The 17,643-nt window shown below is 35.7% G+C and overlaps 1 protein-coding gene across 1 annotated transcript in view; it reads left to right on the top strand.

Moving 5' to 3' along the window:
* RPAP2 (RNA polymerase II associated protein 2) overlaps positions 1 to 15,440 on the top strand; it is a 35,339-nt gene extending 19,899 nt beyond the window's left edge. Inside the window, exons 12-13 of the mRNA XM_051625387.1 lie at positions 14,564 to 14,713; positions 15,322 to 15,440. Coding sequence (XP_051481347.1) covers positions 14,564 to 14,713; position 15,322 — 151 coding nt within the window. The 3' untranslated portion in view covers positions 15,323 to 15,440. The remainder of the gene's footprint in view (positions 1 to 14,563; positions 14,714 to 15,321) is intronic.
* The last annotated feature ends 2,203 nt before the right edge of the window (positions 15,441 to 17,643 follow it).

The raw sequence follows: 17,643 nt of genomic DNA, 5'->3' as shown, positions 1-17,643 counted from the left end.
ATACCTCAAAAGAAGCTACTAAGACTTCAAGTATTTTCTGGTTTGTTTGGAAGAGGGCAGGGTTGTCTTGTCTAGATTAGCAACTGTTGGACTTTGCTTGCACTCCATTTTGTGCATTGATATTGTGGCTCACCGCTTCCTTCTCATATATGGCTAGCATGTGCTGAGGACTCCAACAGTGTACTTAACATCACAGTGCACTTTCAGAGTGCCCCAACCCTTTTTTGTCATATGCTTGCTTGGCAGAATAACTGTTTTCATTACTGATGTATTGAATTCAAGTGTCCCATCATTGCTTTATACTTTGTGTTATGTTATGATAATGCTATCCTCTCATTATTGGAATGTGCATATTAACACAGAATACAGGATATTGGATAGTCCTAACACCTAATTTTGGTATTTAAATTAGACCTAGGCTCCCTTTATAGTCTGCTGGTGCTCAAGAAGCTATTGAAAGTACTTAAGTGTCCTTGAGTCTATTGATAATTAAAGAAACCTGAGCTTCTAATTCATAGCTCTGAAATCAAGCACCTGAAACTTAACAGTGTGTCTTTCTCAAAGGTTCAAATGTTGGAGTTTGCAACAGTGGATCATTTCCTGTTCCTAGTGAACAGCTGGATTTATTCAGTCAAAATATGGTATAAAATACGAACAGCCAGTCTCAGCCCTTATTGAATATCTAGCCTGAGGCACTCCTGTCTTTATGACCAGCACATTCAGCAAACCTGTATCTATCTTCTTAAAAGTACACTTTGACAGCCAAAGTACTATGTTCAAATAATTGCAGCCATGTCTGTCATGGAGTCACTGACTTTTAAAAATTATCTGTAAATTGAATTTCTTATTTATTGGTAATTTGTAATAATTTTGGCAGTAGTAAATTTCTGTGTCTTCCTGCTGCAATATTTAGTATGTTGAACAGATTTTTTTGTTAGCGTAACAGCTCCTTTATAATGTACTGTTAACTAGAATACAAAAGTTGCATCTTTTTCCCCCAAAGAACTTTGTAAGATAGCAAATGAAGCAGATAAATAGATACAAATGCAGTAGTTCAAGAAAGAAGGAGAAAGCAGTGGGAAGATGGGTTGCTATACAAGCATAGGCACTTGCTGTTTTTAGTGTATACCCCTGGTACAGTCTAATGGAAAGCTTTCAAGATATTTTCAGGAAATGTCTGCTTTCATCTTACTTATCTGAGCTGGCTGGTTCCAGTGAACTGTGGTCAGCTTCATCTACAAAGCCTATGCAAGAGGTTTCCCCGCTAAAAGCTTTGAAGCATTTCAAAATGTTCTGGGATTAGTTTATAAGCATTTGGCTACAGTATTTAAACAAACTCAAAATGACCATGATCACTAAACAAAAGCCATCATTATATGTGTGCAGCCACTTTAGATAAATGTGTCATGTGGAGATGTACTCTAGAGGTTTACTCTCTTGGAGATAACAGTTCAGAAACTGGAGAATCTGGGGTTCAAGTATGCTTTTTTTACTTCTTTGCACACGAAAGCACATCTGTTACTCAATACTGACATTTCTGAAGTATTTTAAGAGGAATTCAGATTGTTTGTGATATTGCTACTGTGTTCTTTATTATTAATCTAGAATTATCATTGTTTCCCATTTTGAAACAATTTGCAGCACCAAAAATCCCAAAAGTCATTATTTTTATAAAATTGTTTGAATTTGGCATAGTATTTTTTTACTCTTGGACTCTTACCTGTAGAGTTATATTACTGTATGAAATAGAGAAAAGGCAAGTTTGTCTTAACATGGAAAAAAAATTTTAAAAATATATTCTTCCCTTTTTCTCTTTTTTTAATAATTCTAGGTTGTCATGCCATTTGGTTAGTGTGAACTTGAATAAGATTTTTGTCAAGCAGTTCTTACTTATCAGCACTTCTAAAGCAAACTCAAATTTGCTTATTTGGCATGTTGTGGAGAAGATCAGTATTACTTTACTTCCTCCTAGCATGTTCCATTATTAGTTAGGAAACATATATGGAACAGTATTTTGAGGGATTTTCAGTGTTGTTAACTGAGACATTAGTCAGTGCAAACTTTAAAATTGGTTATGTATCTTCATCATTCATAAGAGAGACAATGGAAGAAGAAACCTGAGTTTCCGATAAGGTGTTCCTCCTTACAGTGTTGCTGTAGTGCTGTTTTGCAGGAAAATTACATTGTGGGTTTCATTGCAATACAAACAGCTACAGACTTTTCCCATTCTAGAATTTCTTAGAGATAGCCTCTGAATGGGAGATTGGGATGTGCTGTGTAACTTTCATGCATGCCCAGCACAAACTTGCTGAGGTGAGCCCAGGATAATTAATTCCCCTGTACAGTTCCAGTCCTTGACCTTATCATCAGGAGTGGGGCCTGAGCATACCCTGTCTCCTGGACTTCTGTTCCATTGAGTTAGGGAGTTAGCTCAGCAAGGTGTCTAATCTGCACCTTCCAGTTTTGCTGCCCAGTGAAAGGGAAGAGTGGGGTCATAGCTTTCTGCTAAGTGTCTTGGAAATCCCTCCAAGACATAGAAATCTACATGTTCCCAGCAACTGCATGTGTGGGCTTTCAGACTGAAGTCATGCCCACCTCTGCAGAGCTGGTGTGCAAAGTGCATCACCAGTTACAAATTGTCCTTCATGGTGGTACTCTTCTAACTAATCATTTTGTTGCAATCTAGAAATAATTTTATGTTTAACATAAATTGGGATCTTCTGCTTTTGTCACCCTTGTGAATTTTAAGTTCCAAACCTTCTTGTGAATTAAGAAGTAGTAGTAGGGAAAGTACTTTCCTCTGCCACTTCACTTTTGCCCTTTGAGTAAACCAGATTTTTGTTGCAGCTTCTGTTTCAACTCCCTGAAAAATAGCATGCTAGATCTCGGAAGACTGCTTTTATCATGTTGACTCTTCGGGAAACTAAGTCAGTGGAGTTCATGTCCTATTGAACTCTGTGCCACTACTGCGTGCTGATCAAGCAGATAGAAAAAAAAATGCCCCACCATATTAGAGAGAGAACTGCCTTAAATTTACGCTTCTTGAAAAGGTATATGTATAGAAGATTTCTTTTGTAATGTCATATTTTTCCTCTTTCCATAATTGCTGCATACAGCTTTGCTTACTGGAAGTTATAGCACAGAATAAGTTGCAGTGACATGGTAATATAGACAGTTCTGAACTAATGCTGCAAGTAAGACATGAGTAATCAATACTGTTAACAGCTGCCCTAAACTTAGTTTAAAACTAAGTGTATTTTAACTTCATCGACTGAGCAAACCGAACTGTTAATTTTGCAACTGAATCCTGAAGCTGTAGCCCTATGAAAATATACTTGCTTCCTTATTAATAATTAATCTTAATATATCCAATGCAAACATTTTTTATCATGAAACATTACCCATCTGTTAAAAGAAAAACATTACTTGGACACACATTGCATCCTTTATTTTCCGAGTTTTAACTTGATCTTAGTAAACTTTGTAAAGAACAGCCTACATTAATGGGGACATGACACATAGGCAGTGTTTCTGTTTTACAGGAAACTTCATCGTAAGATGAAAATCAGAGTTGATTTGGCTTGTTGTTTCTGAACAAACAAAAAAAGCAGAGGTGCATACCATTGGAAATCTTACTGTGGCTTCCCAGCATGTGATCCCCAGGTACTTTGTACCAGCAGAATTTTTAGTATGGGTTCTGAATTAATTTGATTCTATGCAGAGAGTCATAATGGTACCTCTGCTAGGCTAAGTGGTGTGTCCTTTTCTTTTTAGCACTGAAATAAATTATGCCCAAAGTAGAAGTACTGTATTCCTTAACTCTTCTGGAACCACCGTAACAGAAAAACTTTGATTGTAGAAATTCCCTGAAAGAGCAGTGTCTTTTGAAGTTCTAATAATTTCTTTCCTTGTGGTGCTGGATGCAGATTATGAAATGTAAAACCTTAAAATGCTAGACAGTAAGAAAGGCTGTCTAGTAAGTAAATAGTTCATTCTGGAGATTCTAGCTTGCTTTGTCATTTTGCTGTTGAAAGTGTCAGATCTGACATGGCAGACATATTTTTGCTATGAAGTGTATAATGGTTTCTAAGAAGGAGGAAACCTCAAAGTGATTAAAAATCCTTAAGATCTTAAAAATCTTAATTTTACGAGTGAATTCTATCTTGGAAGACAAAATTATTTGAATAATTGAGCTAAGCTATAATTTGCTTGGATCACAACAGTTGTCCACAGACCCATTTAAAGACCCATCCCTCAAAGATCCATGTCAGTTAGGGGCAAATTACTTAGGGGCATGAAAAATTTGGAGGGGATAGGAGAAGATTACAACCAATTAATTCAGAAAGGAGGAAAATTAGCTTTATGTGAGAACTGATAGTAGACAGTACACTGATGAACTGGAGACTTTTAGGAGACTTCCTAAAACATTAGGAAATGTTTTCATTTCCTAATACTGTAGGAACTGAGTACAAAGGAAGTCTGTACTTCTCATTAGTTTACTTCTTGTGATATAAAAACATTTTGACACCCAGTGGTCTTGTCCAGTCTGGCAATTAAGTTTTAATCCTGATGAGGGATGTTAACAGTGAAGGCAAAAAATGCACAGTATTTTCTGATGTGTTCCTTTCATCATTATTAAAACAGAAAAAGAGCCTCTTTGGGGAAGGAAGGAGATACATGTCACTGACAAGAAGATGATATAAAAAGTGTATCTCTAGGCAGTGGGCTGTGATGAAGCTCTCAGATTACAGACAAGCCAAGCTAGCGGATTTAGCTTGGGATAAGATGGCAACCATCAGTTATCCAGCATGTTAAATAAACAAGCATAAAATAACTATATGTTCATGCAATTTTGCATGGCATAATACAAAGAAACTAGAACAATCATGTCCATAACAGCACGTTCTTCTTTTCCTATTCCTTCCCAAAAGTAAAAATGTGCTTTCACAGGCTGGTAGAAAACACAGCTAAGAAGTATACTGGAGCTTAGTCCAGCAACTGCAAACTGTGTATGCATAATTACAGGCTGTTAGGTGCAAAAACAGCATCAGTGCAAAAACTTTTCAGATGCTGGATTGTTTAGAGGCTTGGGATCTCAGTATGTTTAATTTCATTTTGATGTATGCCACACTTATACCTGATGTTCCACAGAACAAATATATCTCTCTACCTCTTCACACTCTGTATCCATTTCTCTATACCCATATGAACATTTTAAGATGACACCGAATGGATCTAACTCATTCATCATAAAACTCAGTATTTCTGAGATGAGGTATTTGGTATTTAAAATAGATCAACGGTAGTTGAGATTCATTGTTCCAAACCTCATCACATTCTGCTTAAATTTTTAAGTGTATGTTTAGGTCAGTATACTTCCACAAATCAAGTGCAAAAAGTGGTGGTCTGTTATAGAGATGGTAAAATTGAGATTAAGAGTAGGAAAGTGATACACTGGAAATAGACAATTCAGTAATCAATCTGGAAATAAAACAAACAGGAAAAGAGTTTGGAGGGGAGTTTTTTGTTATTTTTATTTAAACCTACTATGAGCTGGCATGTCTGAGAAAAGGTGCTTAAGAATCCTTAACTTTGGGGGATTTTTAGGAATCTCATTTTGAGAGGTCCAAAACTGCAGTAGCATTTGTTTTCAAAACTGGGAAAGGCAAGTAGAAAAATATTTAGGTCCTTATGTTTTAACTTCTGAAGAAAAAAAAAAATTGGACATAGGGGAAGCAAGTCTCTTCCTAGCATGTCTCTACTCAGCTGCATTATTCAATGTGTTTGATCTGTGTATTGGATTGAAAGGCAGATAATCAAGTTACAATGTTAGAAAGTTGTGAAACTAAACTATGATCAGTTTTATTATCATTGTTTCCATAGTAACTGAGTACAGGTGAGTACATTTTATAAAGCCAAGTATTGACAAATTATTTACCTAAGCATTGTATCTGTTTTAACTGTAAAACAGCATATTTTGTTGAATCTTTATTGAAATTTTTTTTGCATATCACCAAAACAGGGAATTGATAGGAATAGATTACCAGTACCTGACAGCAAAAAGTCCAGCAATTGCAAAAATGGATGTATGTGAAGCAATGTTAATATCTTTTAGATGGCACATTGTCCCATTGTATGTGCACAACAATTTATACAATAGTATATCTTTTACAAAGTACTTAAAAGGCTCAGGTTCTCAAAAGCTTTCATCTTAGCATTTTTGTTAATTAAAGAGGCTTATACCTATGCTTAACTTATTGCAGCTAAGTAATCTGAAGACTTCAATGGCATAGATTCCAGTATTTTACAGGTGTCACTGGAAAACTTTGTGGAATACAAAAAGTGAGGAGTAGAAGATGGAAAATTACTAAAGGATCAATTTTTAAATACATATTTAATTTAATTTAAAATTTTTACTAAGTTGAAAAAGAGGGGAAGATGGGAACAAATGTTAGGACTGAGAAGTACCTTTGTCCTGTCAGCTGGTGAGCAGGAAACAGACTTCAAATAAACGGAGCTCTTTAAACAAGGCCTGTCCTTGATATGTGTACCTAAGAAACTTAGATTTGTTACAGAGAAACAGCTGATAGTGATTTTTTCTGGGTTTATATTGTGAACTTTTATTTCTGCCTTGACTTTGTGCAGATAAGTAAACTAAACTGAAACCTTTTGGCACAAATCCCTGTTTGAATGTTAGTGCTTTAAGTGGCACACAGAATTACAGAAGTTCTGATACTTCATGTCTATGAACTAAGGTAGTAATAACGTGAAATATGGTAATGTAGAGGTGAGTACCAATACTCAGTTTTTAAAAAAACATCTATTAATACAAAATTGTGAAACACAGTGTCTGATCCAGCTAGACTTTGTATGACAAGTACTGTGGATAAGAAACTATACATGTCTTGAGCTGGTTTTGGTGCTTCCTTAGTCTTCTTGTCTGGCTAAAGGGTTTTCTAACCCACTGGTAAAGAAATCTGCAAAGTCCGTTTTGCATCTTATTGCCCAAGTAATTGGTTTTTGCCAGACCTGTATGCTATTTGTGTCTTGGGAGTAATTTTAAAATCAGTGAAGTGTTTGAAAATAGAGTTCCTAAACATCACTACAACAGGAAGCAAATAGAACCATTACATAGTATTACTATAGCTTTAAAGGAGTCATAGGGCACTGAATTTTTGTCACTGGTATTGTAACATCAAAGTATTTGCAGAGTGATGGCCATCTTCCTTCTCATTGGACAGGCTAAGCCTGGTTAGAAACAGCGATCCCTGCATACCTGATGAAGCCAACTGCTTAGTATTACAGGATCCACATAATACTAGCAAACAATTGCAGAGAATGGGATGTCATTTTCCCCATGCTGACTGTTCTGAAATGTGTAGTTCCTTTCCTGAACAACTGCTGAGAGAACTGCCTTTATTTTATGTGCGCATATATAAGGTCAGGAAACTTGTTCAGAAAGAATGTCATAGGAGTGTGAGAAGAAACAGTGTTGATGCTGCACTGCAAAGGTTAAAATAATTGTATTAAGCAATAAACTTGTAAATTTTCTCTCAGCTGAGCAGAAATTGTTGTTACCATGTTTATGTGCTAGTGGTCACTCACAGGGAACTGAAAATACAGGAGGAGTGAGAAATGCCATTTTCTAGTTGCTTTCTGAGAATAATTGTATTAAATTATTATGTTTTTGTAAAATAGGATGAGTTACATGAACAGAGAGTTTCACATGTTTACTTTCCATTTTAATTTTTTTTTTTTCAGTTAATTTGTCTATACCATGTATCTGTGTTCAAGGCCAGGTTCGATGGAGTTTGGAACAACCTGATCTAGGGGGAGGTGTCAATGCAGGGAGGTTGGAACTAGATGATCTTTAAGGTCCGTTCCAACTCAAACCATCCTGTGATTCTGTGATATGTATATATTTGTAGATTTGTATATATATATATGTATATATATTTGTTTATATGTATATATTTGTAGATTCTAAGACATGTTGTCTTCAAGTATTTTACTTACCCATCATTAAAAGTTAAAAGTCATCTATCTTACAGAAGTTAGTATTTTGAGGACTGAATTTGAATTTAATTGAGTTTTCTCCTTTTCTGTCTCTTGTTGTATCAATGCAACATTATTATAAAATCTTTTCATTGCAGGATCTTTGAAGTTATGCAGCTGGCTGTTACAAATAACAGCTGGCAGCTGATGGTGTGATTCTTAACTTCCAGGGGAGAGGCAAAAAGTGGCATAAACGAAACGTCCTGCTATTCATGCAAATTGTTTGTTTGTTAGGTTAAAAAAGTACAAAGTTCTAGAATATTTGCATTTTATTAAATCCATTTTAAATAAACAGCTTCTGTGCCTGATAAGGTAGCTATAAGCCTGTTGCCTCAAAATGTCTTCCCTGCATAGTGCAGTTAAAACATTTGAGTTTTAACTCAAATTTCCTTATGCAACTTAATGGAAAAACACAAAATGAACCAGCAGCCTGGTCCTGAGGGCCTGACCCAAGCCCCTGATCACCATCCTAGGAGGCAATGGTGTTTGGAAAGCAGTGCTGGTGTTTGGCCTGGTACATCTTTAGGTGCACCTAAACCCCCTATTGTTTTCTGAATTGCCAGTTGCCTATTTGGTTACTGGGGGGGGGAGAGAAAAAGAAGTGGGGGAAAGCAAACCTATTGTCTCTTTTTCAGTGGTTAGTTAATACTAGTAAACACTTCTATCAAATGTTAGATAAATCTTTGTAACTGTAGCTGTACTTTACTGTTAGTTGTATCTATCTGGCTGCACCATAAGTGAAATTTAATCCCCATTAAAACATACAGACATACAAAGGTATGTAAAGTGAACTTTAAAAGAAGAAAAATACATATTTTGTGGAAGTATATGCATAAACGTATCAAAGCGAACATTTTTCTTGAACAGACTTGTAGAAGCTGCATAGGGAAAAATTAAGATAGTGGAAACAATTAACAAAGTTAACTTCTGAATGGACCTTAAGTTTTGTTCTATTCTTGGATTATGTAGGAATTCCAGTCGTTGATTTTTGAATCACTGTTTGTAGCATTGATTTAAGTGTAGTGGACAAATATTTTAGACTGAATAATTTAGTTTCTGTTGCCATCAGAGGATTGAAGTGTCTGTGCTGGATTCTGTGGACAAGTCAGTACACAATAATGAAAGGAAGTTGAATAATAAATAAAACATAAGTTGCACTTTAGCTACAAAATTCTTGTCTTTATGATGAGAATAGGATCTTCAGGCTATATTTAAAACTAGGCTAGAAGCAGCTTTCTTCCCTCAGTAAGAAAACTGCCTGTTTACTTCTGTCAGTTGTTGACATTCAGCTGTGGGCTTAAGTGTTTTATCTTTTATTAAGAAAATTGAATACAGGAATAAATTTGGGGACATTTAAAAAAATGTCCCTGAATACTGACTTCCCTCTTTGACTGATACGCTTACAGAGGGCCCCAACTTAGAAGATGCTTTCATTTTAGAGTTGGAAATTACGCTGATCATAATTACTTTTTTCCCAGCACTCGTATTGTTTAATTTAAAAGAAAACTTAATTCCTGCAGTATATTTAAATACTTCTGCATCTTGTTTGTAAGTTAGATGCTTCCAGTTCAAGCCTGTCTGTCAAATATTAATGTGTTCTAATGGAAAATGTTCACTCTAGAGACAGTGTTTTGCTTTTAAGGGTTTTGGATTTTTTTATGTTCAGCTTCTTAAATCATGCTCAAACTATGCGTATAAGAAACAACTGGGGTTTTTAAACTGGAACTGTGAGCATAACAGCTAAATTACATAAGTTGAGGCTCTAGTGTTTTCTCATTTCTGAGTTTATGTTAAAGCAGTATGAGTGTGTAACCACCTAATTATAACCAAAGGTTATAACTTTTTTAAGCTCCCGAGTGTTGCATCTTCAACTTACAACTACACTCACATTGTACTTCAGATCAGCTTTATGTCTGATACTAACGTTTGCTTGATGGATGCATTATGCTTTAAGGTCTGCAGAAATCCCTGCTGGGATTTAAGATACTTTACTAACAAAATAGCTGTCCCTAAACAAGTATACTGTACCCACTGGTATACTGGTAAGTGAGAGACTGTACCTCAGATTGAGCAAGAACATCCAGAATTACAGTGATGCTTTGATTTATTCTGCCAGAATATCTACCCATTTCATGAAATGGGTAGACATGGCCAGTGTTTCAGTTGACCCATCACCTGAAGCACAGTTATTGATTGCTGCATTGGTGACACTCCAGTTATGTGTACAGGCAGATGGTCTGTGGACTGCAATGCACATCTGTTTCAATGAGTTTGATTGCTGATCTATAACACTTGTTGTATTGACTCAGTCTAGCCATTTGTCTTAAACAAAACAATTACTTTTGCTTAATCAGTTGTGTTGGAGACTTACTTCATAAGAACATCATTAAAATGGAATCTAAGACTGTATTTTATAAAATTGCTACATTAAAAGAATAGCGTTTCTGATTAATAACATTTTGATTGCCTTGCAAGCCTATCAAATCTGTAATAAAAGAGTAGTAAAATATATTTGAAGTATTAAAAAAAAAAAAAAAAAACCACAACAAACAAACAACAAAAAAAACCCAGTCCTTGTCGATAACTATTTGCAACGCAAGGAGTAGGAAATTTACCATAAACAGCTGGTGAAGGAATTTTGGGCTGCTGATGAAATCTTGCTTAAGGTATGCATAGGTATAAGAATTAGTTGTGCATACTACCATATCAATTAATGTAATTTACTCCATATATTGTGGCTAACCTCTAAAAATATTTTTATTTAGATTAGATTAAACTCCTAAATACACTTGTCAAGTGTTTTTTGTAAGGTAACTAATTTATACAAAGCTTGGGTCTTGAGTTGAAGCACTGAAACTATGTAACCATTTTGCAGTAGCCAGATGTCATTTAACAGCTTGATAGTAATAGTTTGGCCTTCACATAAATTTCACTTTTTCAATTGAGTAACAGATGTGGAATAGCTGGCATATACAAATTTTATCAATCAGATATAGTTTGACATTTTTAACACTTTTTAAACTTTGCAAAGACCTGTTTACCATATGGTGTAAGTGGGTGTGCAGGAAACGACACTGTTTCATGAAGTCTGGTATGTACTGTATTGCTTTTCCATTAACTGAGCACGAATGTCTCCTTTGAACAAGTGTGCTGAAGGCAGGCAAGCCTTTGAAGCATGGATGACTTTGGACAGAAACATTTATGTTTGTGTCCTTCTGTAGGTGATAGTTTTAAAATCACTCTTATTTTGAAACAAGTAATAGAAAATCAGAATGTGTTTTTCTTTTCATTGTTGCTGCAGCTAGATGTTATTGGTCCCACCTATCCTATACATCATTTGAAGATACATAGTCCCAAATGTTTTAACACATCCCGTCTAGATGCAATATTTAACTAATTGTTAGAAGCTTATACGTGCCTCTCTGAAATTACTTCTTGATTTAGTCTCCTGCTTATCAGATTATTAGTAGCTTAATTAGTTTTTAAACAAAGTTCAGGTAAGGAAAAAATGTATTCACAGCTAAAGTATCTTTTTTTTTTCCCCCTTTGTTTCTCAGTATTTAATGTCTGGCAGTTTCTCTGACAACAGCAATATCCTTTTCTTTCTTTGTGTGGGCTATAATAGCTGCTTTTTAAACAGAGTGTCTTAAACAGGGTCTGACAGGACATCATTGTAATTCATTGTAATATCACAGACTGCAGTTTAAAAAAAAACCAAAAACATATATATAAATAGACTGCTTAGCACATGAGCTTAATGGTATAAAGATTTTAGCTTCAGAATTACTTAAAAGTTCAAAGGTTTTCTGCTCTTTTTGAAAAATAAAGTCCTTATTAACATCCTCTTAAGTCCAAAGCAAAAGGAGGAAATTTCAGCTTAAAATGCATCTAATTCTACAGCATTGCCAAAAGAGTGTTCTGCCATGTGACAGCTGCCTGGCACCAGCACTTGGGAAGTCATGACTGTTTATGCCACCAGTCCCTTTTCATGTATAACTTACCTAATCCTGAGACGGGTGAATTGAAGACTAGTAATAATGCATCTCCAGATCTTCCTGCCACTATCCTTGTCTCCAGACTAGCACTCTGAGATGGTCACTCTGATCCTCTATCAGCACTTCCTCTGGTCCCCTGCTGATAAAGCATCATAATGCAAAAATCAGTCTCCAGATTGTCAGCCCTGGGCAGAGGCACTCTGTTTTACCAGTTTAAACTGCTGTGCTTCTCACCGGCTCAGTCCTGTCTGTCATGAAGTACATCACAAAACCTAGGGGCCTCAGTCCAAAAATCACAAATCCAACTGTGACTGCTTGTCTTTTGTGGGAAGGTTTACATACCACAGTTCGTGTGTAAGTCTGTTTCTTTCCACACCATGTCCTTATTTTGGGCATCTCTTGAAGTCCTTCTAACCAAGTATCAAGTGTTTGATACTTGAAATATTTAGCTAAAAGTACATACTGAAATAGAATCAAAAAAAGAAATGGAAAATAACCTAACTCATTAAAAGTCTCTTTATTAATAATAATTTTTTTGTAAATTTGTTCTTGTATTAAGGGTTCTATTTACTGTGTCTTTTAAGAGCCTTTGCTCATGATCTATCACTACTTTTGCATAATTTAAGAGAATCCTACATGCATCTTTGTTCAAGTGGAGATGGTCTGATACCAGTGACTACAGGGAACTTTATCTCAGTTGTTATTTAGAGGCTTTCTGAGCTGAGAGGTTTTCAGGAAGGTGTAGACTACCTTGAATTTCTTATTAAAAGTACGTAATTTCATGAACATATTCTAAAATAACTCTTTCCTGTATGGTATCACTGGCACTACTTACATAAATACAGTATTTGAGATGAAGTAACTTGCTGGGATAGGAGTTCTTGTTAAGTGATCTTGTCAGTAATATTTGGTGTTGAAGTTACTCAACGTTCAGATAATCTTTAATACTTTGTTCATTAAATATTATTTTTTTTAATATTTGTGGTTAGGAAGTAGATTCAGCTATTGCTACCTTTGCAATGTTTTGCAATAGAATTATCAGAAAAAGAAAGGACTCTAGCATAAAAATAGATTCAGATACAATTAAAGCACAACTGAAAACCGACAAGTCAATATTTTACCTAATCTCCATACATATATATGTAGGTGATCTCCATGGTTATAGCTCCTTCCAAACTGAGGAATATGTTTTAGCAGCAGTACTATGCATGTTTGGTTTTAGATCCTTTGAAGATGGTGCCTCCCATTGCTGTGCTTGTTGATTCTGGAACAAAACTCAATATTCAGTTCTGTGTGCCTTGCTGTTGCTGTGATTTCACATGGTGAATAACATTCTCTTTGGGGATGGGCACTAATATCCTATTAACTTCAATTGTCTGTTCTCATGTATATCCATTAATTGTAATTTTCAAAATCAGTGGAAACTGGATGAACTCACATCTACTCAACAGTTTAGAAAATCAGGCCCAAATGAAAGATTGTCTGTAAAATGTTGCTGAGTAGCAAATTTTGAAAGGCCTAGTATTACTTAAATTTTAAAGCTAAACTTCATGAGCTGAATTCAGAAATATAATCTCTTCCCTCTCACCCCCTCTATTTGATTCTCTTATTTTTCTGAAGCACTCCAGGACTGCAGGCACTTTGAGACTTTAAGCACTTGCTTTTGTTATCAAAACATACAATAGTTTCACTATAGCAAATCTGTGCTATAGTATCATCTTTAAAACTTAGTATCCCATATAAAAACCTTGTTCTAGTTCTCTCTTTCTTAAAGCCTATTTTTGAAACAGTCCAGTGTGTAAGAAGTACAATTTAAACTACTTTAAGGTACAGACTGTCAAAACTAAGAAATCAAATTGTTCTGATTACTCACTCAAATTGCTGCTGAGTTTGAGAATTTAATTGATGTCTCATGCCCATCTGCGTCAAGTAAAATTAATAATAATCCAGAGTGCCTCTATGTGAAGAAATCTTGACTTAAAGCAAAAATTGTTTGTTCTTTTGACAAACTGTGTGGCTTATGGCATAGGGAATGGGGAGAATTGTCCCAAGTACATTACTCTCCTGAACATCTTTGTGAAGTTTGACAGTGTGTGATGTATCAATTAATTACGAGGAAGTTAATAATCTATAGTTAAAGAAAATAATTACTGGTATCTTTCCTTTTGTTGGGTGTTATTATTGGGTTATTACATATTGCAATTTGTTCTCAATTTTGTTTGTCTGCATTATATAACATCAATATGGGACTGATTTAGAGGCATAAAACTACTAGCCCATTTTTTTCCTAATTAGATTTTCTTCAGTTTCAGCACATCGTAATAATTCATATTTTGGTACAGATCATAGTGTATATAATACAATCTTATGTACTGTAATGAATCAAGTGTGACAATGTAAACTGTGTTTCTCCAATACAGTTTTTCAAACTCACAAGCTTTGTGTTTTTTGTATCTGATGCTGAGAAGTAATTTTTCTTTATCAAATACATTTTTGGGGTTTTTTCTTGCCAGATTGTCACAAGTTACTCCACTTTTCAAGAACACTCAAACAAGCCCAGTGTACACACAGTTCCTGACTACACTGCTGGAAGAACTGCATTTCAAAAACGAAGATCTGGAAAGTTTAACAAGAATATTTAGAAAGGACTGCCTACTTGAATGGTCAGTCAATTTTAAGCTATTTTGCATGCCATAAAATGAAGCCAGTTAACAGTCGTTTTAATTTTCAGCAGATCGTAAGTATGCACAGTAACTAGAGATTGTATCAGCCAGAGTAGAAAATGTGTAAAGTACATTTTTAAAGTAGGAATATATGCAGTATGGAAATGAGTATCATCATTTTGTCACAGTAAATGCCAGCTGCTTACTTATCACTTTAATCTTTTAGAATATATAGTTAGTTTATATATAGTTGGTTTCCTGCAATATTGGGAAGAATTTTTACTCAATTTCTACTACAATTTATTTTTTAAAAAATAAATCTGTGTGGCTACAGTGGTTAAGTCTCAGCATAGTTGTGTTTTTTTTTTTAAATCTGTAAAATGAAATTATGTTGAGTCTTTGTGATATATTATATTGAGCTAAAAACCATTTATTTCTTGCATAATACTGAGATTACATTCTGCTTTCTGGGTAGGCCAAAAAGTTTAAGAGCAAATACCTTATTTATGCTGATCATACTCAACAGACTTGATTAATATCACATTATAGTATTTAATTAAGTAATTAGTGTATTAACATTACTGTTCTCACTTCTTTATTCTCCACAGAATAATGTGATCATCTTAACATCTACTATCTGAAATAGTGGCACAGAGAACGAACACCTTCAGTCACTGGAACTTTTTAAAATGAAAAATTAAATTGAATATTGATTGTGTTTCTTGCACTTCTGCTTTTTCATTTCCTTCCTGTGAATAAGAATTTGGAAGTCTTGTGGAGAAGCTGACTATAGCAGGAGTTGTTAATGGTATGCACCAATACTAGTTAAATGTAGATAATCTAAAAAACTGTCTATTTAAAAGCAGTAGAAAGGAATTTGGATTTAATTGTGTTTTTCTTGCTTTGGCAATTCTCAGCCAAAATTTGTGTACTGGAATTGAGGAAAGGGGGGGGGGGGGGGGCGGCACAGAAAAGGCAGATTAGCCTGGAGTGTTTGGAACATTGCGGCTGATGTTTTCCAGAAAAAAAGACAGAAAGCACAGGCACAAGCTTGGTAAAGCCATCAGCTGCTTAGATTATAAGGATCATAAGGTCATAGAAATCCATTGCTGTGACCATATAAAGCATCCAAGCCTGTCTGGCAGTGGATCTGTAGCAGGGCAAATACGGCATGATGCATTTCTTTTAATAGCAGTGGGGGCAGGAGGGAAATCGGACTTCTACGGCAATTTATTTTTTTCTGACTTAGGTATAGCAAAACACTTAAGCTTAAAGCAAAGCCTACTTGATGTAGTTGCAGCTTCTCATCATCAAAGGAGGAATGTGTGGCATATACCTGCACAGTGCAGATATGGATTTCTTACCAAGTTTTCTATTATGTAATGAAGAAATTTCAAAAAGAGAACAGCGTTAATATAACTCCATGTACAGAGGAAGTAAAATTGTTCAAAGTTATTCAAAACAGTCTTTGTGCTGGCCAGAGAGGATGGAAGAAAAGCTTTTTTGTCTATCTTCAAACCAGAGTTCAATTCACAGTCCTGTAAATACTGCCAGTATAAGTAGTATGCTCTGTAATACTGAATTTCCTAGTGCAGAGCCCTTCACTGCTGCTATACATACTTGAGACACATCTATGGCCTCAAAGGCTGTGTCCACACAACACACAGAAGATTCACCTATGTTTTCACTCCTACTCTCAGTGAGTAGTTTAAAAGGGAGACATTTGTTGTGGTTGGGGGTTGAAATAACAGTCTTTTGAATCTTGGTTTTGAACCTCCATGTCCTTCTCTCCCTGGTTTGAGAGAACCTGGACTCTAAAACATGCAAGAGAGGATGAACAGCTCAGCTGGACATTACATTTTAGCTGACCTTTAACTGCTGGAGAGGAAAGGACTAACACATCAGAGAGAAGAAAAAGGAAGCGAGAAAGGGAGAGCGGTATTCACACCTTCTAAATTTAGGCATCCAACCTGTGGTACCTGCCTATCTCCATTTACTTCAGAGAGAACTGATGCTCTTAAATTTAGGTTCTCCAAATCATACCATAGTGCAGTGTGTAATATAGGTGGTGTTAATCCCTCTGTCCCTATTCCCTGATGGCAGAAAGAAAGCAGGTAAATCAGCTGAGAACTTTGGCCACAGTAGACTGGCTTTCCCTGGGGTAATTTATTGAGTAATAAAGTGTGATGCAAAGCAGAATGGGGACCTGCCCCTGCACATTGGGAAGTTTCTAAGTAATTCAATCCTATTGTTAAGTTATTTTGATGGCTACTACTTCACAAATAATTTTTTCTTAATATGTAAGAGTTAAAACCAAAATAATAGAAGTGAATGGCAGTCTTTAGGAAAAAAACAAATAATGCAAGTCTGTTGAAAGTATTTCCAAGAGGTTACACTAGTTCTACGCTTCACCTCTAAGCTTTCCATACTTACTGCAATTGTTTATGAACACCCAGTACTGTGGGTTTACCTTGATCTCACTGGGGTAGTAGGTAATGCTGAACTGTCATTTCCAATGAGTATTAAATATTGAAAACACTGAATCAGTCTGTCTTTGGCAAGTCTTAAGTTTCCATAACAGCAGCAGATGGCATACAAAGCAGGGCTAGGCACCTATAAAGACCTCTGTTTCTCAACTGTGTTTCTCTACCACCTGACACCCAGTTGTCCTCTGATTAGAGTCAGAGGAAGTGGGTGTGCCTTCCAATTAGCAAAGAGAAATACTGCTAGAGACTTCTCCTCTTGTGAGCTTTCTTTTTGTGACTCTTTGTCTTAGAACTACTTCTCTGCACAGACTGCAGACAGTGCTTTGGGTTACAGGCTGCCTGAAAAGACGCTGTTGAACGTGAACCGTGGCATCTGTGGTGCTAAACAGGATTTGGTGAGGTGGGGGGGGGAGAGAGTTGGAAACATTTGTCTTCCAGTAGCTC

The sequence above is a fragment of the Apus apus genome, chromosome 7 (assembly GCF_020740795.1).
Source record: "Apus apus isolate bApuApu2 chromosome 7, bApuApu2.pri.cur, whole genome shotgun sequence".
Lineage (NCBI taxonomy): Eukaryota > Metazoa > Chordata > Aves > Apodiformes > Apodidae > Apus > Apus apus.
The sequence above is the reverse complement of the archived record's forward strand: the minus strand, read 5'-3'. Positions and strand labels throughout refer to the sequence as shown.